Raw genomic sequence first — 27,099 nt, 5'->3', positions numbered from 1 at the left:
CAACGACACAAGGGGAGATAATCAAGCGAGGAAGCGTTGATAATCTCAACTGTTTGAGGTGAGGTAAGACTTTCTCTGGATAAAAAGGTATCATACCTTATTTTTGTTTTTATATTTCACATTTCAGATATAGCGATTATTGGAATACTTCTTAATAACGATTAATAAAATTATTCTCAATGGTTGCATCGCATGCAAGTATCATCATTTAGACAATCCAGTGAAAATGCCAAGAATTTATTTGATTCAATAAATAAAAATACCCTTTTTCAGTCTTATTTGTATTTCAAACATTTTTTTCCTATTTAAGATTTAGATAGTTTTGATATATTTTTATTCCTTAATCTAATCAACTAAGGTTGTAATTTCCGATCCTCTACAATTACGTATTATACATATTGTGTGTTAGTAGAAAAGTGAAAATTACAAGTTTAATTAGATTGTTTATTTATTGTACAATATATCAAACAAACACCAAAAATAAAAAAAAATCTTGATGATTAATGCAGAACGATAAAAAGTTTGGGGAAAAACATGTTTCAAAAAAGAAAATTGTTAAGTTACGGACTCAAACGACCAGAGGACCTGTTAGTGGCCCAATCAGTTTACATCTTCCGTGAAGTCACCGTACCAAGGGAGAGAACCAGTAAATACTGTTCGCTACAACACGTTCCAACACTCAGAAATGCGTATGATTTCTTTAGCTATAACATGGTGACAGTTGAAACTAAACAAAGCTATTAGAGGAAATGGTTGAATGGCATAGTGGTTAGCGTATGTACCATTCACTTAAACCACCGGGATGTAATTCCAACGTCGAGTGTGAAAAGTTATGGGGGTACCCATCTTACGTTTCCGCGCGGAGTACCACAGTTTCATCCGTCAGTAGGACTCCCAGCGCCAACAAAGTTAAGCTTGATGTAATCTTTTTTCATAATAATTATAAAAATTTCTTGTCCATGCTTCATTTAAAGAGAAAATGGTTCATTTACATAATTATTATGAATGATGATAAAAGAAAGCCACAACTCGACGTCATTTATACCGTGGCCAGGATATTCTGAACCTTATCTTACTGCTCGAAAGATGTAGAATGAAAATAAATTACGCTCAGCATCCAAAGCTGAATGTTCCGACAATTTAATGACAGCGTCATGGAACCTTTTCCAGAGTTATCAATTCTCCAAAGGTCACAACGTACATTTGAAATTTGGACCATTTTGTTATAGCCATAATCTCTATTGCGCATTTATATATATATATAACATAAAGATTTGCATGGTGTGGCTGATTAACGTTGTATTTCTCTGATACTTTATACTATATGCTTATTTGAAATGGTGGTCGAGTGGCACAGTGGTAAAACACTTGCCTTTCACCTAGGCGGCCGGGGTTCGATTCCCCAATCGGACATGAAAGGAATAGGTCACCTACCTGACTACATGGGCTATATCCGGGTAAAAAAAAGAGAAGAAAACTCTTGAGTGATGGTCAGAAACTGATACCCGACAACAAACACACTGAGGGCTTGTTCTGAATTGCCTCAGCTACCACATTTAAAAGACCAATAAACTTCCAATTGTCGTTTCCGCAATCCTAACTAGCTTACTTAATCAAGTTCACTTTACCACGTAGCACTTCAAATGACAGTGACGTCATTCCAACAAATACGAAACGTTTACAGCAAAGAGGAACGTAATGTGTGTTTTGAACGAAACTTTTGTTTGTTTTAATTGACTGAAAGTAGACAACGAAATCAGATGTCTTTGCCAATGCATTAGCGATACTCTTGAAATGTTCTAGAGGGAATGGTATATATACTTGATTAGAATCGATCTGGTGGGTTCCGTTCGTCTATAATGGGGCTTGTATTTAAACAGGTCTGTTCGTGTTTGTAGAAGGGAAGGTATCACTGCGCTGCCGTTTGTTTTAATTTTCGTCTGGAGACCATGGATTTTAGTCAGTGACATTTCGTTTTTTAAACGAAACATAATAGCAGATGGAGTTTTCTTAGAACCCAATACATCATCTTCAAACAATGTACAAACAATATGTACAGACAATATCATTATACACAAACAATATATTATACAAACAATATACTGTGCGTATCGTATCATACTATAATTAACTTCTCTTATCTTTGATAAATTAAGTTATAAAACCATTTTTTTCTAAAGCTTGTTGAGGTAATTCGTCAGCCATAAATTTCTACTTCCCCTGTAAATTCCAAACACAGCTGATTTCGAAGCCGAAAGCACTTTCTTTTGTATCCAAACCAGACTAGGTGGTGAGCAGACGACAATTGCACGGCGGGAACATTTCCGTCAGATCTGTAGTAAACATTTCCGCGGGGTGACTTTGTCCTCCTAACTGGAATAATAGCTAGTGTTGTATTGTAAATATATTATTGGAATGTCTGCTTGGTGTTTACGGACGGATGGGAACGTCTTTGAGATTTTCGATAATAGCATTTCTTTTTTCGCAAGTCCGTCTGGTATCCAATGACCATATGAACCGGTGACGCGTTTCACGAGTAAACAGTATGGCGATCTTTTGCTACACTCATTTAACAAAAGTCGCGAACCCTTGCATAGCTGAAATCCAATAATTGTGTAATTCTTAAACTACATGTATAATTACATCCGATCGATTTTATATTTTTACTGCTTCTGTAAGAAAAACTGATATATTCATCGGCGAAAACTTGATACGACAGCCAAACGTCTTTAAAGACCACCAATGGACTGGACTGGAGAAGAGCGGCATTTATATAGAGATTCTTCTTCAATGAATTGTTTCCATAGACAGATTCGACAGTAACAAGAGACATGGCTAGCAATAACTACAAACTATGCGGTTCTTTCGCCGTCAGAATGTATTTGCAGTTCAACGGATATTAATATCGTACATTTATGATTTCTGAGAATAGACAAACCTTCATATAATCATATATAGATTCTAATTGTTTTGTATATATATGCTCAAAGGCAGTATTGCCTTATGAGAATTAAGACATTATAACCCAACCAAGAAGGTCATAAATTGTTTATTATACAGAAGGAAAACAACAACAAAACATTTCACAAATGCCTTGGTTGATTTTTTTTTTTTTAAGCTTTGCTATTGAGGAAGGCAGATTTCGCTTGTTGTCGCCTGCCTCCATGTTTATTTACAAACGAAACTGACAAGAACGACAACTCGTGTGAGAATCGCCTTGGGGGAACGCGCTCCCAGGCGATACGGAAGTTTTATTTCCCTGGCTCACGCGGCTCGGGGAAATATGATAATTTGTTTCCCAGCCACGTGATGCATTTCAGCTAATCACAGGCACTGTTATAAACTTTATACGTGGGGAAAACCGTAGAAATATGAACATCACTTGAAACGGATATGTAAGCGACGATATCAACATGTACATTATCAGAGTTGAGATATGATTTATAACCGATCTATTTATTCTGTCCCACCTGAGGCGAACGGCCTTATCCCATGACAGTGATATTGCGTGGGTGACATCAGAATCCATTAATTGGGCATAGAGAAATAATCTTCTTGACGCGACGCTGCCGGTCTGCCAACAAATACCATAAATTAAGATGTTCTCTGGAACGGAAACGGGCCTACGCGATGGCCGATATCTGCTTTATATCAAGTGCATTATCTGTTGTTTTTATGACAAATGGGTTGGAAACAAGACCTTGTCAGAAAATCATTTGAAATATGATTAAGTTGCATTTTTGCTGAAACTTGTAAATTAAAAAGCATAACATCGTTAAGAGAATACAAAATCTGTAGAAACTATAACTTTTTTTCATGCGGGTACACACAAGTGGTAAAGATTCCTAAATAGACTGGCTAATGGAGCGAAGCCCTGGAGGAGAGTAGCGAAACTTCAGCCGGCAAACAAGCCTCGACTCGACCTTGGTCAAATTGGCCGAGATGTTCAGATTTAGCAAACTCGTCACAACTCGGCTGATTCCGTGACTACATCAATACCGGAATTAGCCGAGGTTTGCAGACGGACGTTTATAGATACATTTAGGTGATAAATCATGTCTAGATATGATTATACACCGTGCGAAGTGTAATATAAATAAAGGAGCGTGGATCAATTAAACATTTATGGTGGCCAAACGTCGGATTTCGTTATCAATTGTCAAGTCCAGTGTCTATAACGTGACCTTGGAAAGACATACAGACGAGTCCAGACCCCACAGGTGTACTGTACTTACCGGATGATATGAAATATTGACACGGGTTGAGAACGGGTTTACTTCAAAGCACTCAGTAAACGCATATCTCCTTATGCATGTCAAACACTGCATAGTGTGAACTTAACAATTTAAAACAGTGTTTACTTCGTAAAATATGTGGTATTTACTCGACATTCTGGAATTCAATGGTAAAGTTGTGATCGATATTCGAAACAAAACAAAAACAACAAACAAACAAAAACCCAACCCCCAAAAACATGTTTTTTTTTCAGCAAAACATTTCTTTGACTGGACATGGTGACCTACGGACGGACAGAAGGACAGACGGATACACTAAATGACACATCCGGTGGTACAAGAAGTGGACCATCTACTACTGGTAGCCTGTGACCGTTTAAAGAGACAACGGAAGTGGCGCAAGGGATCATGGGAGAAATAAAAGATGACTTTCAATAAGTCAACAATACTGTATCTACTAAAGGATATTATTTTAGATACAAAGCGAAGTTATTTATATTTGCCAAAATAAATGGTTCAAAATTCATGAAAATTGCGCGAATGTTATTTACCGAACACCGAATAAGAGATAATAGCGAGTAAAAAACGAACACGTGCCGATGTGCATATATTACAGACTCCATTTAATAATATGCAATATGTTCAAAGCCTTTTACTATATGAATTTACATAAATGAATTAAAAATACAATATTATTTCATATTATAACGCCACGTGGACATTTGTTCTTCAACCTGCTTTGTACGATAACCGATATAAACAATAGTACAAACTATGAAAAGCGCCAATGATCTAACCCCCCAGATAATATAAAAATGTTTCATATCACTTGAAATTGAGTCCATGATTATTGAATCACGTGTTTGATAATACGATACCTGGCCAAGCGCCAGGGCAATATGTCGATAAAATGTTACATAACGTATCACAAGATACAGATATTACGCCTATTACTAGACACGTATTATGATAATGATGCATTTATGTTATATAACATCCCTCATAAAACAAGTTGCATAACTCTTGTTGGCCCTTATAGTGAGATGTTTCAATTCGGGAGATAGCCGATGTATCCAAGAAATCATATTGGGCTGGGAAAGTGACCCACATTTTAAGTCTGATCAGGGATTCGAACCCCGGCCGTCTTGGTGAAAGGCGAGTGCGTTATCCACTGCGCCACCCGACCACTTGTTTGTTTAACTGAAATATTTTACTTTAAAGTCGTGGTTTCACAACACGACATTTTAACTTTTTTCCCTAAAAAGCGTGTAACATATCGTTATTTCCTTTGCCCAAGGATCCATGAACAGTATCACTGCGGAAACAATTGACTTGATGGATTGTTACTCTATGTCAGTTTGGCTGATCGTCTTACGAGAAAGTCATTGTCAGATCGCTACTTATACCAGTACATGGTAATAAACCTGTCAATAAAAAACAACCCAGAGAAAAGTGTTGATTGGTCACATGGTAATAAACCGGAAGTAGACATGTATAATTATTTACCTCGGTAGTACATTACCATACAGTATGAGGACGATACTTGGGTCAACAGGAAGTGTTGAGGAAACATTTCCGGTTTCTGTTTTTGTTTGTGTTTTTTTTTATATAATTTTAATATAATTTTTTATTCATTGACCCTTTGTAAGATTGATAAATCATATTGCTTTAAATGACACTGCATATTAATTTAAATAAACAGCATTTCACAGTACACGTTTCATTATACGAAACAGGATGTCTGTCATGAAGTAGGTTTTTCCGCTCATGACGCTAAGCAATTTGTATCAAGCACTTCAAGTATTATGATGTATATTTTGCACTTGAATGAACCGAGAACTTAAAACATAAATATTTTCGGTCGTTGCCATCGTCATCGTCGTCGTCGTCGCGTCGTCGTCATCGTTGTTATGGAACTATTTCATAAGCAAAATCCTCAATTGTACCGTTAGTATCGATACATGGCACAGGTTCAGTGTAAAAAGTAATTTCTCCTTTTATACAATAATAGACGGCTTGTGTAAACCCAAAGTTTAACTACTTCCTAAATGATAAAATAACGATAATATACAAAAAGTTCAAGTTCTATTTCTGGCCCCACGCGACACGTGTTTGTACTAAAACGAATTTGATGACACTTAAATTGTAATAAAGATTCAAATTTTATTTGACAGCTCCCTATAACACTCAAACGAACGCTTACTAAGACTTAGGTAGGTATTTTTCTGTGATGGTTTTCATATCTTACGTCTGTCGACAAATGGATGAATGATGGGTACGAGTTTTACGTAAGTCGGGCGATCACACAATTCTTTGGGATATGTTCATGGCATATTTTACTGATATAAAACATTCTACTGATCATCTCCGAGGGATGCCGTCTTCAACAATCAAATATACCTCACGATCCATTTCACCTCAGGATATACAGAATAGTTATGCAAAATAATGTGAAAAATAAATTATCATAGTAGTTGCACAAAGTGTTTCCCATAGCGTATGTCGGTTGAATCCCGTGGTAAAATTATTTTGAGAATATGCATATCTTAGAGGGTGCTGGTTTATAGCATTACAAGGTAATGGGGACACCGGGGGCGGGTCAGTTTTCAAAATGTATGAGTGTAGGGTAGTATGATTGACTCTGTGTAATTTGACTGTGCCAGAATGAAAATTACATTTAACGTTATGCTTAAAAACATTCATTATCACAGTTATAGTGGAATTTTAAGTTTCAAAAAATGTAATCTTCACTCAGTCAAAGTTATACGTATATATATCATACCTTCATGTTTGTATATTATGTAGCCAAATTGATGCTCAACATTATGTACTTACGGTTATACTACATGTATATTAATTCAGCTTTTGGTCAAATTTGTACTTCAAAAAAAATTGATTTCATTCTTATACAAGTACAATATGAATTGTACAGGAAGTATAATATGAAGAATTACAATATGAATTTAAATCCATTTTCTTGCTAACAATACGCAAAGACGCAAGTTATCACAAGTCATCAATGTCCTCTCCGTAATACAATTATACATATGCAAAACTTAGCAATGGCTTATGATAAACAATACATGACAATTCTATCAAAGTATCTTAAACAGAGCAGAAAAGGAAAAGACATTATAATATGAAGAAATACAATACGAAGAATTACAATATAAAGAACTACAAAATGAAAGGGTGTACTGGTATACTTAAACTTCAGTATGGCAAAGTTGGTAGGTCCTCACCTACGTATGAAGATAGTTCCCCTCATGACCTAGCTTACAGTCTGGACTTCAATATAAAATTTAATTATGTTTACAAAATAAGGGCGTGACGTAGCATATACATATATCTGTCGCAACGCAGTTTGATCGGATATTGATAAGAGAATCGGATTAGATTTTAAAGTTCAGACAACAGAGCTGAAGTGCAGGGATATTTACAAAAGCCCGATATATATAACACTGACAGCATTCACAATGGCGTCTTTACCGTGGACAATCGTAGTAAACATCTAAAAGAAATCTGAAACTCTTGTCAATTTCTTTAAATTTCATCCCAATGACACTTGAAAAGAACCTTTCTGTAACACTTTTATTGAATAAGAAATGTTACAAACTTAAATAAAATTGATTGTGTTTAAAACATATTGAAAAAAAGAGGCTTACTTTAAGATTTTTTAACGATTGAATATAATATCTGATGGGTAAACCCTAATTCTTGGCGTACATCCTAAGCATGGTGACGACTGCTGTATCTGTATTTATATTGGGCTCACACAAACTTATATATCGATATAGATAGAGACGTCGTTCAGCACATAATTCGTGAAATGTTTAATTAATTCTTTGTCGAGAAACATCAAAGATTTTTTAGTCTGATAGTCACGTGACCGGTAGGATATAACAATGCATTACCTTTTCATGTGTATGTTTCCATTTTCGAGAAGATTATTTAATAACTATCTCGGGTATCGCACGTACAAGAATGTACTTGTAGTACTAACGTTAAATGATAGAGTTATTCCCCTTGTATGATCAGCGGAAGTAGTAAGCGCAAAAGGCGTCAAACTCACATTGAAAGAATGTTCTCGAACAACCTCAGTCCTTTCCGGCAAGCTCGGTAAAACACTCGGAATCGGCCGAGTAGTTACGAACGACCCGAGGTGGTCCGATTGACAGAATACTGTCATTTTAACATTGTACTTTTATGACGGTAGATATCGCTGGTCGACAATGGTACATACATGTGCTTTCTCAACAGACAACTGGTGGCTGTCCGTAGTATGATCTGAAACGAAGGCTTCTTTGTCTGTGAACCTTCGGAAATTAAACTGTCAATTTGGATAAGTCCAGGAATACTAGAAATCAATAGACAAGGACCGTATACAACGATAAATCTTCATTACAAGGATTCCGAGTAGTCTGCTTGTTCTTTATCATGTATATTGATTGAGAACTCGCCAGGTGTCGAGGCGACATCGTAATCCTCGAAGATACAAAAAGGCACCAAGAAATGATGTTAAACGAAATTGATGTCAATTCGATATGGTAAACTGCAGATAAATATTTCGTTAGAGACATTTGTAAAATTGCATGCATAAGCATCTGACAAAATGGAATAAATGGCGGGATAACGGGGTAACAATATTTCTCTCCCAAACGCTTGGCAAAAATCTCAATCAATTACTTTACAGACTTACGTGGAACTCGTCCTAATTGGTTTTACAAATTGGTCTGCATACTGTCTTTTTACGTTAATAGAACCCACGTACTTTCGGGCTACTAAAGAAGAATCCTGACCGTGAATGTTACAGTGAAGTGCTGACTATTACCTGGAATACCTATCGGCATTAACTAAGATATCATTATTGCCGCAAGAGTTTAACACGATTTCCATTACAAATGGTTCCAAATAACACAATATTAATCATACATAGTTCCCAATAACACAATAACCATCATACATAGTTCTCAATAACACAATATCCATCATACATAGTTCCCAATAACCATCATACATAGTTCTCAATAACACAATAACCATCATACATAGTTCTCAATAACACAATATCCATCATACATAGGTCCCAATAACCATCATACATAGTTCTCAATAACACAATATCCATCATACATAGTTCTCAATAACACAATATCCATCATACATAGTTCTCAATAACACAATATCCATCATACATAGTTCCCAATAACACAATATCCATCATACATAGTTCTCAATAACACAATATCCATCATACATAGTTCTCAATAACACAATATCCATCATACATAGTTCCCAATAATACAATTACCATCATACATAGTTCTCAATAACACAATAACACAATTACCATCATACATAGTTCACAACAACACAATAACACAATAACCATCATACATAGTTCTCAATAACACAATAACACAATTACCATCATACATAGGTCTCAATAACACAATTACCATCATACATAGGTCTCAATAACACAATAACACAATAACCATCATACATAGTTCTCAATAACACAATAACACAATTACCATCATACATAGTTCACAACAACACAATAACACAATAACCATCATACATAGTTCTCAATAACACAATAACACAATTACCGTCATACATAGTTCCCAATAACACAATAACCATCATACATAGTTCCCAATAACACAATAACCACCATACATAGTTCCCAATAACACAATAACCATCATACATAGTTCCCAATAACACAATAACCATCATACATAGTTCACAATAACACAATAACCATCATACATAGTTCCCAATAACACAATAACGATCATACATAGTTCCCAATAACACAATAACCATCATATCTAGTTCCCAATAATCATCATACATAGTTCTCAATAACACAATACCACCATACATAGTTCCCAATAACATAATAACCATCATACATAGTTCCCAATAACACAATAACCATCATACATAGTTCCCAATAACACAATACCATCATACATAGTTCCCAATAACACAATAACCATCATACATAGTTCTCAATAACACAATAACACAATTACCATCATACATAGTTCACAACAACACAATAACACAATAACCATCATACATAGTTCTCAATAACACAATAACACAATTACCGTCATACATAGTTCCCAATAACACAATAACCATCATACATAGTTCCCAATAACACAATAACCACCATACATAGTTCCCAATAACACAATAACCATCATATCTAGTTCCCAATAATCATCATACATAGTTCCCAATAACACAATAACCATCATATCTAGTTCCCAATAACCATCATACATAGTTCCCAATAACACAATAACCACCATACATAGTTCCCAATAACACAATAACCATCATATCTAGTTCCCAATAACCATCATACATAGTTCCCAATAACACAATAACCATCATACATAGTTCCCAATAACACAATAACCATCATACATAGTTCACAATAACACAATAACCATCATACATAGTTCCCAATAACACAATAACGATCATACATAGTTCCCAATAACACAATAACCATCATATCTAGTTCCCAATAATCATCATACATAGTTCTCAATAACACAATACCACCATACATAGTTCCCAATAACATAATAACCATCATACATAGTTCCCAATAACACAATAACCATCATACATAGTTCCCAATAACACAATACCATCATACATAGTTCCCAATAACACAATATCCATCATACATAGTTCCCAATAACACAATACCACCATACATAGTTCCCAATAACACAATATCCATCATACATAGTTCCCAATAACACAATATCCATCATACATAGTTCCCAATAACACAATACCACCATACATAGTTCCCATTAACACAATAACCATCATACATAGTTCCCATTAACACAATAACCATCATACATAGTTCACAACAATAGGGTTTCCATTGTGCATGGTTCCAAATGCTAAATTATATTCCCTTGAGCGATATGAAGTTAGACGTGTCCGTTTTTTCGTTAATATGTCCATTAATTCAGTTGTCACCGCCACCATTCTCGTTCTGAGAACTTGGCATTGCCTAGACTTACATTGTGTTTTTCCAACAATTTTCGCATTAATTCGTCTTTTGTTCGTATTTTTGCCACGATTTGTCAACTTTAATCAGAAGCACAGTTTAGCTTACATGCTTGTTTCTCATGATTCCTTGATTTTGTTTCCCTGAACAACAAATACATAATTTCTCCCTTGAGAATGTCGTTTTATACATATACATGTGCCACTCACACATCATAAGAGGCACAGGGCGATGCAAATCAGGGTGGGGCGATATGCATTAAGATCAAGCATCCATTGACAACTGATGTTATCAGTGAACAATCACCTGGTAAATATCCCTGGGAACAACTATCAGACCGTTATTAAATATAAAAGCCTTGTTAATAGCAATATTTTATTATTGTCGGTCCACTCAGACTACATATTTTATTATTGTCGGTCCACTCAGACTACATATACTAAATGTAAGCGTGACCAGAATTTCAATGTTGACAATACACAACAGTGGTAGTGTTATTACTAAACCACCAGTCCGTGCCATATCCTGTATATATGGCTGTAGGGAGTGTTTACTTACATATCTATACTTGTTATTGTTGTTTATAGCTGAGAGCAATATACATTTAAATCCAATATCAAGGTTCATCTAAATTAAACCTGTTTTGAGATATTCATTTCTCTGAATCTTAAATGACAATTTGGATTAAAACATCGCTTATGGCGCTATACATAAACAACTCGTTCTATAACTATTTCATGACCTGCTCAGTTACCTTGACACTTAGTCTTTTCATCCGTCGATTTCCTAAATATTCCATCGTTTTGATCACCATTATATAAATATATATTTTTGCTTGTCAGTTATCAAAATGACTCAATGTGCTTACCAACTACCTGCGCGGTATTGGCTTTTCCTTCATTTACCCAAATTAACTCAATTTATGCTCGCCAGATATACTAAATGACTCATATTCATACTCGTCACTTTCCTAAAGTACCAGTCTCTAAAATAGACATACATAGCTTTAATTGGTACCTTAATTTAGCTTATACTTCGGTATTGATTTTTAATTTTCTCAGTATTTTCATCATACTATATTTTTGAATCACTGTGGTAAAGACGGAATCAAACTTTATGTATAATTGTAAATCTAAGTTTAACGAGCACATCAATGGCGGCATAAATGCGACACACAGTGTCAATTTAAATATTTGACTGATATCACTTTTCACCTTAATTGACAATACCTGGGCCGGGTATCAATACATCCTCAACAACACACGTGACTATAGTAGCTGTAACTCGACTTGAAACAGGATATATTCAATATTTCATAAAGCATTCGATGCTCTGAATATTTAATTTTGATTCCCCATTTAATCTGGCATATATGGCTCGTTTTCAATATTATTTTATGACATGGGGAATAAAATGGCTGCAGAGCATGTAATCAGATGCTCCCTTGTGATTACAAAACAAGAGTTATCATGTACTTAAAATTCAATTCAGGAAGTTGCTTTGATAGCGTTTTAACATTATGCCATTTTTAGAAGAATTATGGCTTTTGTAAACAATGCACTATTGACAATAACTGCGCACATCAACATTTTGAAAAACAGCGATTTGGTCGTAAAACTGTACCTTGAATTCATTAAATCATAACACATTTGAAATCGATTTTCTCCAAACTTCCAAGCTTGGGAAATCTATTGACATGGCAACGGGTGTCTCGTCGTGATGGTTTAATAAGATTTAGTACCAGACATGGTGTCAGGGTCAGAGGAAACTCGGGCTATGTATATGTAAACAATGCGAAGTAAACACCTTAAACTCAAGAATTAACAAAATGCGCTATATCATAGGTGCCTGCTTCTGAGGTTAATATTTATAGAAAAATAAATTAGGCCCGTCTACTCAGTCAGGAATTGGAGCTAATATTTTGTTCTATAAATACTAACCCAGGGATTATTTTGGATTACCAAATGGATGGGTCATTTTCAAGAAAAAGAACTATCTGTAATATAAATTATAGGCCATTTATATAAATTTGAAGGATTTTTCTGACATATGTGGGTCATACAGGAAAATTGTGGACCAATGACCCCATGGCCCCCTCCAAAATGATCTCTGCTTACCAGAACCAGACGGCTGTGATTGTAGAACTATTCAGCATAAAAACAGAAGGAAACAAGTGCATGTAAGTCGAACATAGACAAGACAAATGACACAATCTGCCGGTACGTACGACTTTTGGTTTTTAGGCAAGACATTGACATTTTACCGGATATTCGAAACACGAATCCACCATCACTGAGGTCTAAGTCACCTTCAACTTGTGAAATTAGAAATCCTAGCTACCGAGAAATTCGTTTTACCTGATCAGTCACAAAGCACGTTTAATCTGGGTTGATGAATGAAAGTGTTTCTTTTTTAACAGTTTTTTTTTAAAGTAAATTTAGTCTTGTAGTTTATGCCCGCTTCACTACCGATAGTTTAGTCATCAAGCAGACGGGATAAGCTTGGGGCGAGATTTAAATCGATATTTCCTTTGAGAATCTCACTGGAAGTTACAGAATATACCATACCCTTAAATTATTTATTTCTTATGCTCTTATTTCACTCAGCCACACTTTGTGTGGAACAAGAGGTCACATTTATACAATGCAGTGATTCACATATTATTAGACAGTATCTTTGCATATTTCCTCTATCACTGATCACCAAGAATTCTTCATTCAGAATTTCCTTGTTTGTTTGAGTGACTCAATTATTGCACGCCCTTTCATTATCGAATGCTTCCCTTTACTTGGTGAGCAGACGACATCAGCATAATATGGCATTATATTTGCACCCTAAGGACACGACTTATATGCAAATATAACAACCATTCTACTGTTTGTGGGGAAAAAAACGTCTGTCAAACCGGTTTCCTATAAGGTTACCTCGAGTTTCGTACCTGTCTTTGAAATTGACACCACGCGCTTGATTTTATCGGTGTACTTCGACCTGTCACTATGTCGGTCTTGTTTAAAACAAGTGCGTGTTCAATAAGTGTAAAAACCACAGGCGCTAGTGACAATTCATCGTCCAATGTGCTTGTTGCTATATAGACATAAAGCAGTCAAATCAATATTGAAATAAAATGTCACTGACGCCTGTGGATAGCAGAACTAAAATTATGCTGTGTTAACTTAAACCTCACAAAACGTGTTAGGGTTTAGGACTAAGAACACGTTCAGCAAACATCACATAATCCTGTACCTCTGGACTAATGATATCGGGATAAAACAATACCATCAAACCGTGCAAGTCAAACTTTAGTTTTACTCTAGTCTGAGTTTCCTCTGGCCCTGACACCATGTCTCAAGACACTGGGGTCAGGGCAAGAGGAAACTCGGGCTATATGGTGTCAGGGTCAGAAGAAACTCGGGTTAGTCTTTCAAAATAGCATCCATGTGATAACAAACTCAGCTTAAAAATACTGCATGGTATATAACCTTACAGACAATAGTACAGTATATATAATCTAGCAGGTTAGATATAACAACATTTCTTACATTGTAAAGAGTTTTGTTACAGTAAGACAAAGACTCTTTTGTTTTTTTAAAGCTGGCCTGGCTGCTGCGGATGTAAAGTGATAAACGTATGTATGATAACAGTTGTTTACACAATGACGTCTGTTTAAAATAAGTTTACTGTTGTTCATTTTGACCTAGTCCAATATCATTTTTTTTTATTTAAATATATTTTTATTGTCACAAATAAAATATAATAGGATTGGGCATAATTTATTTTCCGGCACCGATTCCTTATTTATATGCTGTATTGTTCAGTTCAATCGATGTATATAATCGTGTCTTGTTTCGACACAAATTGTAAACCAATGTCCAATCCCACACAATTACTCAGAAAAACAAATGTATTTTGCAGTTGCTAATGGTAAGAATAGATATGATCAAATGCGCGAGTTTACTAATGTATTTTGCGGCTGTTATGCTAGGGTCAAGAAACATATGAAAAAGATATTTGCCGTGTGACACAGTGGTAACACTTTCACCTAGGCGGCCAAGGTTCGATTCTTCGATCGGCGGTGAAAAGGTACAAAAAGACCTGACTTCCCTTTGTGCTTCCATTGATTGATTTATCTAAGTTTATTTAACTTGTTTCGCAATTGTTGTAATAAAAATCAAGTTTACAAAACAAGTATGGGTATAAATTTCGATAAGACACACACTCCACAGGGACTAAAGTTATACCATCAGGGACCAAGATCCATATAACGTTTGAAGAAAAATTATAACAAAAATCTTTATTACATGTACAATGTAAACCGTCTCGTTGTCCAACAGGTGCTACACAGAACCGTTACACCTTGTATGGTAACACCATCCGGAATATTGGCACACATTCCGAATCAACGGTCCGTACAAATACGTGTATGAATCGTGGGTTGGGCATGTTTGTCAAGTCTCTCTGGTAAATACGAAATAAATGAAAAGACATATAGGGGAATGAAGACCTATCCTTATGGGGCATGTCACCGTGTTAGAGGCCTACTGGTCTGAACATATTGACAACCATATCAAGTATGAATAAAGAATTTGTTGTTATAATTTCACATTCAGTATTGCATAGACAATTGATGGCAACAATTGGCCATAAGGAAATCCACGGAACCATTTGTATAATTACAAATAAAAAAAACTGTTCTTACCTTTAACCAGCTTTTTAGTGTATGCTCCGTTCTGCACCAAATAATCCAATCCAAGTCTAGAGTTGAGAACAGATTTAATGCAAGCAACGCATTCCAGGAGTAGCATGGCATCGGACAATTGGTTCACTCTCTTACTTCCAACATTGTCCACTATATCAAATAAACGATCCAAACCACCATTATCTAAGAATCCCTGAACCCACTCCCCCTTGCTGTGTTCAATCTTCTTCTTTAATGAACTCAAAGACTTCATGCCAAATGTAGGTAGACCTATAATTTCCACACAAATTTCAGGGTCGCAATGTTCCAAGTCTGGATGCAGAAGAGTCTCGCTAATTTTCTTTCGGAGTTTCCATTTTGATGTTGACTTTTCCTTTCCATTATTTTCCGACTCTTTTTCGGAGTCATTTGAACTGTCTAAGCCCTCCATTTCACTACTCTCTGGTTCTGTGTAGTCCTGAGAACCGTCTGCTTCTCGGCGCACAGGTTTATGAATGTCAACAGTTGTGTTACCCTCGAGCGCTTTCCCATCCAGGCTATCAATGCCTTGCTTATGTTCATCGATGTTATCTGTCGTCTGCGGTTTCTCTTCGGGACTCTCTACATCGGCCATGTCTTCTGCTTCCATTTTTCGTCGTTTGGAACGCTTCTTTCTTTTCCATCCAGTCAGCCGCGTAGTAGCTCGCCGAATTGATCGGAGAAACTCGGACATGTTGTCGTCTGGAATGAATGAACCGTAACGAACAAATAATACATCACGTGCATACAAATAACACAATGTCTATTTCTCATGGTTTGATATTTACTAGATACGTTGTCTAACACTTTACTGTGAATTCGACCGTAACCGCGCTGTCTCGGGATCGTTTATTATGACACTTATTTCTAACGTGTGGTATTCTCTGGAATGTAAGGGTCACCGGTGTCTACACCTACACACATACACTTGTACATATGTATACCGGTTTGGATAGCTATAACCGATATGTTTGTCAAAATAAGAAATCCCTATGCACACATGAGCAATGTTCAACGAATACATACAACCCGAATATCACAAATAATGAAAATGAATCACTTTGGCGCTATCATATAGAAACGCCCACATTCAAACACCTACAAGCCCCACCCTATAAAACAGAGACCAATATTTTAACCTGTCTGGATCAAATCCTTGTTTATGAATTGCATATTTAGTTACGTTGAATGAATTTGCAGCATTTTAGATCTGACTTACCTTGTTAATGAAGTTTAATCCTTTACTATAACGGTACCATCAGCGTTAGCTACTGTACGGTATGTGTATCACATAAATAGATAAATGTAAGATTTATGACTCAAAAATAAACAAAACCTCGTGTATCTCAGCACATACCTGTCTTGACCTACTTGGCTATCCTCAGGTATGCCGACTGGTTAGATTATCGCCTTACCTCAAGCTTGACCTATAGGTGCACACTAGTCAATGAATGGTCAACCCGGAAATGACCAGCGGCTCTATTCAATAAGTATTTAAATTCCACTCATGTGTTTTGTACACGTATACATTAGTATCAAACGAAAAGAGCCGTGTCATATCAAATCAAGATTCCCCGTCATACCTGAATAGAGATATTTACGTACATACATATCTATATGCTGTACCTAAAATGTATTATGAATTAACATCGTATATAAAACATAGTTACAACATGATATCGCTTTAGGAAGACGATATTTTACTCATGTCCTAAGCCAACCCACAGGGACCTGAGAATTCGTTACAGCTTACGTGTACTGTGACCTTCCCTAGTATGCACAGCACTACCGTGGCATCAACGTCTCTGACCAACTATACCATCAACCTACAAAAGTAGTATGTCAATAAACGTCTCTGACCATCTATACCATCAACCTACAAAAGTAGTATGTCAATAAACGTCTCTGACCAACTATACCATCAACCTACAAAAGTAGTATGTCAATAAACGTCTCTGACCAACTATACCATCAACCTACAAAAGTAGTATGTCAATAAACGTCTCTGACCATCTATACCATCAACCTACAAAAGTAGTATGTCAATAAACGTCTCTGACCAACTATACCATCAACCTACAAAAGTAGTATGTCAATAAACGTCTCTGACCAACTATACCATCAACCTACAAAAGTAGTATGTCAATAAACGTCTCTGACCAACTATACCATCAACCTACAAAAGTAGTATGTCAATAAACGTCTCTGACCAACTATACCATCAACCTACAAAAGTAGTATGTCAATAAACGTCTCTGACCATCTATACCATCAACCTACAAAAGTAGTATGTCAATAAACGTCTCTGACCAACTATACCATCAACCTACAAAAGTAGTATGTCAATAAACGTCTCTGACCAACTATACCATCAACCTACAAAAGTAGTATGTCAATAAACGTCTCTGACCATCTATACCATCAACCTACAAAAGTAGTATGTCAATAAACGTCTCTGACCATCTATACCATCAACCTACAAAAGTAGTATGTCAATAAACGTCTCTGACCAACTATACCATCAACCTACAAAAGTAGTATGTCAATAAACGTCTCTGACCATCTATACCATCAACCTACAAAAGTAGTATGTCAATAAACGTCTCTGACCAACTATACCATCAACCTACAAAAGTAGTATGTCAATAAACGTCTCTGACCAACTATACCATCAACCTACAAAAGTAGTATGTCAATAAACGTCTCTGACCATCTATACCATCAACATATAAAAGTAGTATGTCAATAAACGTCTCTGACCATCTATACCATCAACATATAAAAGTAGTATGTCAATAAACGTCTCTGACCATCTATACCATCAACATATAAAAGTAGTATGTCAATAAACGTCTCTGATCAACCACCATCGACATACAAAAATAGCATGTTAAGAAATGTAAAACCGTATCATGTGTTTTTCGTAATCTATTTTAAGTGATTTTTACGTAGACCCATATATCTAGAGATACAAATGTAATATACTTTACCTTGATTATCTTGTCTACACAGACTTGCACAAGTTTACATCTTAGTATTCCCCAATATAACCAGTTGTCATATGACTGTATTCCTCTTCTTTTACCAAAGTAGGATCAAATGTATTTTATATGGGTACTTATTATACTCGGAAATCTTAACTTCATACAACAACAAATATAATTTAGTTTGACTGAAGTACTTGGTTCAATGTTTAAATACCTCTTAGAACACTCAGTCTGAAAATATTCAGTCCAAAAATATAAAAAAAAAAAAAAAAAAAAAGTAATAAATCTGACACCACACAATGACATAAAACAATTGAATTAATTGGTGTTCAAGTAATATTACTTGGCGAAAGGTGACCCCTGGCGGTTAATGACCTTTATCGCTCGACGAGTATGTATACATACATAAGAGCAACACCGATTTCATTTTTCATTTCGCGTTTAAGTATTCGTAAATGTAAAGACGGATGGCAAAAAATATTTTTGATTAGGAGTTATATATATGAAATTAGGAATATTAGACACGAAACCAGAAATAACAGGTAAGGAATTAGGAATAATAGATCCGAAACTAGGAATAATAGATACGAAACTAGGGATAATAGATACGAAACTAGGGATAATAGATACGAAACTAGAGATAATAGATACGAAACTAGGGATAATAGATACGAAACTAGGGATAATAGATACGAAACTAGGGATAATAGATACGAGACGTATAATAATAGATACGAAACTAGGGATAATAGATATGAAACTAGGGATAATAGATACGAAACTAGGGATAATAGATACGAGACGTATAATAATAGATACGAAACTAGGGATAATAGATATGAAACTAGGGATAATAGATACGAAACTAGGGATAATAGATGGGCCATTCCAGATTTCTTCAGAAATTTGTGTCCCTTGGTATAATACATGCATAAAAAGAAAAGAAATCATGATATTGTTCTTTTTTAATATGTTGCGTACATATTAGATAGTAGGTTAAACTATTAGTATACTTCCTTGGTTGAAAATTATTCAGAAAATTAAAATATTCTTTTAGTCATCTCATAATATCCTCAAAACATACGTGTCCCTCGGCCGACTTTCCTAATTAAACCACATATTTATCAAAATAATAAGTGTTTTAGATCTTCTTTCGTAGTCACTTTGATATCTTCAATATACATGCTGTATATTACAAACATTAGTAGACATTCATATTGTCACATATTGTATGTAATGACAAGAATATAACTGTCCCTAAAAAGCTTGTCACTACCGTAATACCATCGAAACGTGTTAAAAACACAAGAGTTATTTCCCTTGGGATGTAGTTCTTCACTGGTCTATAAAGTTCAACGCGGCGCTCTTTTCAAAAGGACATGGCGAGCATGCTGCTATGGCGGTGAAAGAAGAAACATTGATTCGTAAGTACTAGCCCTATGACGTACATGTTCTCAATGTCATTACCGTGCATTCTTTATTTAAGCTATATTTACGATCAACGTTTCAAACTTGATCTGATAACATGCCCATGTAGGACAGTTTCAAATGTGCCCTTGAATGATTTGCGTTATGGCTGCCTGAGGGGCCATTCACGGGGGTTTTCTATAAATATATCATCACCGTAATGGTCATTACCGTAATGAACAACAGCATTATGGTAGTGAAATCGACATTACGGTAAGGACATTAGCATAGCGGTAAATGTAGTTATCCACTTAAAACGATTAATTGACGATATGTACACACATATTTATATCGATATTGTCGTATCGTGGACTTGTTTTCGATACATACATGTAGGCTTTTTCAATATATGGACTTTACTAAGATATCATTACGGTAATGACACCGCCATTACGGTGATGACATTAGCATTACGGTACATATATGTATTATGTAAAATAATGTCATTAGTCATTACCGTAACAATCATGTCATAACCGTAACATAATGTCACTACCGTACATTGATTTAAAACGTTTCTCCTACTTTCACATCTTAAGGAAATGCAAAGTAAAGATATGCAAAATATTGTATTACTATAAACCGTCATATTCTTGCAAACACAAATTGAATATGAAAGAAGGACTTTGTGACAACGAGATCACAAAATGTCAGAAACAGCACTGGTGAAAAAAATCTCCACTTGATGACCATTATCTCTTCTTTAGTGCTCTTTTATGATTTTTATGTTCATTTGTTTTTCTTCTCCGCATTGTTCTCTATCAAATTCTAACAAAAACTTCTTGCATGTAAACATCCCCTATAGATAAACCAAGAATTAAGTAGTATTACGGTAATGACCCAACATCACAGGTCCCCATCAGATAAACACATTTTATAAAAAAACTGCATCGTGTCGAATCACTGCTCGCATCTGAAACTAACAGGGCGAAGAATGAGGATGGAAATAGACCAGTGCTTTAAAGGATTCCTGTCAAAATACGGCCATTTCAACTGTGTCCGAAATTTCCACTTTTTTCTGGAATGACCCAGATACGAGACGTATACTAATAGATACGAAACTAAGAATAATAGATATGAAACGAGGAATAATTAATACTAAATAGAGGATAATAGATACTAAATAGAGGATAATAGATACGAGATGAGGAATATTAGATACGAAACTAGGAATGATAGTTTCGAAACTAGGAATAATAGATACGAAACTAAGAATAATAGATACGAAACTAGGAATAATAGATACGAAACTAGGAATGATTTATACGAAACTAGGAATAATAGATACGGAACTAGGAATAATAGATACGAAACTAAGAATAATAGATACGAAACGAGGAATGATTAATACGAAATAAGGGATAATTGATACGAGATGTGCGATAATAGATACAAAACATGGTATAATACAAATAAAAAATGTAGATACGAAACGTGTAATATCAGATACGCAACGAGTTTACATCTTAGTATTCCCCAATGTTACCAGTTATCATATGACTGTATGAATCATTCCTATCATCTTAAGTTGTCCTTCTTTTCAATTCGACACCGAAGTAGGATCACATGTATTCTATAACGGTGTTTATTATACTCGGAGATCTTAACTTCATACACCAACAAATAGAATTTAGAAATTTGACTTAAGTACTTGGTTCAATGTTTAAAAACCTCTTAGAGCACTCTGTCTAAAAATTAAAAAAGTGATAAATCCGACACACACAATGACATAAAACAATTGAATTAATTGGTGTTCAAGTAATATTAATTGGCGAAAAGCGACCCTGGCGATGAATCATCTGTATCGCTCGTGATGACGATGATTATGTTTATATAAATAAGAAAATAGGAATAATTGATACAAAAAAAGGAATAATAGATACGAAATTAGGAATAATAGATACGAAACTAAGAATGAAAGATACGAAACTAAGAATAATAGATACGAAATTAGGAATAATAGATACGAAACAAGGAATGAAAGATACGAAACTAAGAATAATAGACACGAGATGTGGAAGAAAAGAAACGAAACGAGGGATAATAGATACGAGACGTGTAGTGATAGATACGAAACTAGGAATGAGTGATACGAAATAAGGAATTATAGATACGAAATAAGGAATTATAGATACGAAACTAAGAATGAAAGATACGAAATTAAGAATAATAGATACGAAATTAGGAATAATAGATACGAAACAAGGAATGAAAGATACGAAACTAAGAATAATAGACACGAGATGTGGAAGAAAAGAAAAGAAACGAGGGGATAAAAGATACGAGACGTGTAGTGATAGATACGAAACTAGGAATGAGTGATACGAAATAAGGAATTATAGATACGCAAATAGGAATGAAAGAAACGTAATGAGGGATAATAGATACGAGATGTGTAATTATATATACGAAACTAGGAATGATAGATATGAAACGAGGGATAAGAGATACGAAACTAGGAATGAGTGATACGAAATACCGGCCTCAGACCACAATTATACTTCCGGGTCATTGTCGTTGTACACGAATGTAGTGCAAACGTAAATTTGAGGTATGCTACTTAATAGTTTTCTCTGACTTAGCCATTGCAGATATGTGCATAATTTTAACATATATTTTGTAGTGCAATATCTATTCTAGTGAGAGAATTTTGTTTTGGCACCATTTCCATGTTTGTTTGTGTGCAGGGACACAAGGAGTTATAAGGCCGCAGTAGTGATATTTTGTAATTTTCCGGATTTTCCCATAATATAGAGTGGATGGTAACATTTAATTAAACAGAAATATCTTTCTTAAATGCAGGTCATGAGGTACTTTCCAGCTCACCGTAGATTCAGCTTGAATACATGTAGTTATAAATAATCATATTAAAATTAGATTTTTTTTTTTTTACAAAAAATTGAAATATTTTAATAATCATTTTACAGTGGTATAACATAGAGGGCAATTAATTGTGGTCTGGAGCCTGCAATAAGGAATTATATATACGAAACTAGGAATGAGTGATGCGAAATAAGGACTAATATATACGAAACTAGGAATGAGTGATACGAATCAAGCAATAAAAGATACGAAACTAAAATACTTCATCAACTATCATTGATCGTAAATACCAGAACATGATTGTCAACCAAGGTTTGACGGTGATTAAACAATACAGCGGATTCCGGATTCAGATTCAGTATGACTGATAACATTCATTTTATAGGCAACTTGACATGTGCCATCTGCTTATATAAACGAAGCCGCCTACATAGTTTTATTATCTAGAACTTTTACGATTTCACTTTACAAATCAATTCTTAATCACCAAAGTGAATATTGATAAAACAATAAGCATACGCATAAAAAGAGGTTTTGCATTGCTGATACGGGAGATGGGCTGGTACATTGCAAACACGTAGTCGTGGGTTAACCAAAACGGCGGGTTAGTGCAACGTACACGAAATCAATAATGGTGCTTGGGGACACAGGTAAAAACAAAAACTAGTATTTTATCGCTTCGTCCTCTAATTAACTTCCCTTTAGTAGATATCTGACTGGAAAATGTTACGGAGAATAAAACGGTTTTCTGGTTATCGTACCGAAACATCTACTATCATTGATATGACAATTCACATCCACTAACTAATACATGTATGCGTGTATTGCCGTATCGATACGAAAGCATGCCCCCGGGGCGATGTCACGTTACTTGTAAACACTGGCGTTAACTAAGGGTCTACCTAGTGCAAAAATTAAACATATCATTTTTTTTTATTGCCAGGAACATTTAATAAGTACATCAAAATCAGCCACTTACCTGGTGTTTTTCCAGACATTTTGTCGTTTTTAGGAACAAGGAACGAGTTGCTATCTCCTAAATGTCACCGACTGGTTACTGCGAGTGTATAAAATAGTTAAACCTCTGTCAATATCAAGCACAGCACACATATATGTACTGTGTAATAAGTGTGTTGCTCAACGCATTACGAGCGCGCGCTATATAAGGTTAAATATAGAGCGGGATCCGTTTTTATCCGACGGACGACACTCCCCTCTGTTGATCAGAAGCAGGCGGATATAACCGCGAATTTGTCACGGCTGTATAAATTGTTATCCAGGAGTCTCAGTGCGGATTATGTCTCCATAAGATAAATTGGTTGAAACGAAATCGTCTGAATGTTATCAGTATATCACGCCTAACTAATAATCATTTCATATTCTTAATATTTCTTTGCTCGTGTCGAAGTAATTAATTTGTAACAGTTCGCCATGCGTTATTGTTATAATAAATTGGCCACATTTCTTCGATGGTGTACTTTTACATTTGCAATGAACACTGGACCGCCTCAAGCTCTGTATCTCTCTATCCCAATGTGGTTTCTGTCCAATTAGCCAGATGTATAATTGCACAAGTCAATGCATATTTCTATTTGAACTTGTCACGTAATTGTAAACCGTACGATAATAATAATCCTAAGGCTGTAAACAGTTCAAATTATGGAGACATTTTATATTCGCCATATAATGATTCTGTTATAAATAAATTGTTTAACTTTTTACATGGTCGACACAGTCAATCATGAAGTGTATTACAGTGAATTGTTAGTCAGATGATGCTTTAATGCTGGTTTTCTCGTCTCTGCCACACTGAAGCATGATTTACCTCCCTTGTTACAGTACCCGAAAGTAGAATCTTTACATCTTTCTCGCTAGATGGTGTGCATTTGAACCCTTTAAAGATATAGTTAGCTAAGTTATTGTCTAGGCTTTACTACTAAATCTTTGGCCACTTCTCTGCCTAAAGACGCAGACAGGGACGATAACTCCCTATAGCAGACGCCATTTTGACATCAAGGCATTACAAACGTAGTCAAACCTGAACCCTCTCGATCGATTTTAAAGTCTCACAACTCCTCGTTTTTAATTAACACATTCGTTCTGATCTTAACAACTTACAATTTTTACCGATGAATGCACTGAAGCAAGGGCGTCATGATTCTAAAGAGGCGACTAAATTTGGGATCATCCCTAATGTCTCTATTGACACTGCCTCACTTTTAGCCATTAGTTGAGCGTTTGCCCCTATGTGGAAGGCTTTAGGTTCTGTCCTGTGGTCGAGACGTACCATGGTATCCAAAAAATATACAGCTCAGAGTTAAGCATTTTGGAAGTGGGACAATGCTTTACTAAATGTGTTAAATGGTTAACATGCTATCAACAACAATGGCCAATCAAACCTTATCTAACCATTCACTCTTCTTTTACTTCCGGCCAAAACACGACAGGGAAATCGAACTCACTTTAGCCTAACATTACCACGTGTTATAACAGTAGATCTACACTGTATTTTACGGGTATAAAACAGGCAACTATTCCATTAGAGTCAAGTTTAGTCCCCAAAGTCCCCTATGAACCCAGTTTAGTCCCAAAGTCCAGTTTAGTCCCCAACGTCCCCTATGAGCACACTTAAATCCTCATAATCGCCTTTGAGTCCGATTTAGTGCCCAAAGTCCCCCTTGAGTCCAGTGTTATCTCCGAGGTCCCTTTTGAGTCTAGTTAAGCCTCCAAAGTCCCTCTTTAGTCCAGTTTGGTCCCCAAAGTCCCCATTTAGTCTTGTTTTCCTAAAGTGCCGTTTGAGTCCAGTGTAGTCACATTAACATCACTTATGGTCCATTAAGTCCGCCTTAAACAGTTTACCACCTAAAAGTCAACTCTTAAACTATATAAAGGAGTGAATTCCAACACATACCTCATTTGATAGCGAAATCTCAGATTTAACAAAGAATGAAGACATTGTAATAACGGACATTTTACCTAACGGCGGCCATTATTTGAAAATATGTCTAATAATAATAACAAATACATGTAGTTGCATTCGAGCTTAGAAGTTACGGGATGTGTTGGATACCCTTAATATGAAGGAAACCGAAATAATATTCTGATTGGATTTGCAGAAAATCTTTTGTTATCTTCTGTCAGTTCAATTCATTATTTGTCAGCGCTGTAGCCGCTTTGTCATTCTAGACCTTTATTAATACATATATATTCACGCTACTGTACATCCGCTAAGGTCACGTGCATCACGAGGACGGATATTCCCGGTTAATACCAATAACTGACCTGTATGTTAATGCTGATATGACAAAATAATTCTCGACAATTAACAAACGTATGTGAAATAGCACGGACGGAAGTTAACGCTTAATACCATTGACATGTTATTGTTTTCCAGTTAAATGGATGTTGTGTTTATTTAGTTTCATGTAAATATTTTTGCTTTCCGTCATGAAAACAATGAATCGAAATTAAAATCTCTATATTTACCTTTTTATGACATTTCGTTTCATAAACATTCCAACACAGGGGTGGTATTATCCTAGGACTTTATTATGACGTCACAGTGATTATACACTACATGTACTATGGTGGCTGATTACGGCCATCTCGTGTTGTCGTGTTGTCAACTTGTCGCGTTGTCGTCTTGTCGCTTTGTCGCGGTTTCAAAACGCAACAAGGCGACATTTTATCTACTAAATCTCCGGTTGTCGCAGTTTCTGAACGCGACAAAGCGACAAGACGACAACGCGACAAGTCGACAACACGAGATGACCGTATACAGCCACCATACACTACACTTTCGGTTATATATTTTAA

At 35.6% G+C, this 27,099-nt stretch overlaps 1 protein-coding gene across 1 annotated transcript in view; it reads right to left on the bottom strand.

The window, feature by feature from the left end:
• Positions 1–24,414, bottom strand: part of LOC117329594 (inverted formin-2-like) — a 53,508-nt gene extending 29,094 nt beyond the window's left edge. Inside the window, 2 exon segments of the mRNA XM_033887608.1 lie at positions 15,989–16,708; positions 24,263–24,414. Coding sequence (XP_033743499.1) covers positions 15,989–16,708; positions 24,263–24,281 — 739 coding nt within the window. The 5' untranslated portion in view covers positions 24,282–24,414.
• Between the last annotated feature and the right edge of the window lie 2,685 nt (positions 24,415–27,099).

Source organism: Pecten maximus, chromosome 6 (genome assembly GCF_902652985.1).
Source record: "Pecten maximus chromosome 6, xPecMax1.1, whole genome shotgun sequence".
Taxonomy (NCBI): Eukaryota; Metazoa; Mollusca; class Bivalvia; order Pectinida; family Pectinidae; genus Pecten; species Pecten maximus.
Note: the sequence above shows the minus strand (reverse complement) of the source record. Positions and strands in the feature narration are given on the sequence as shown.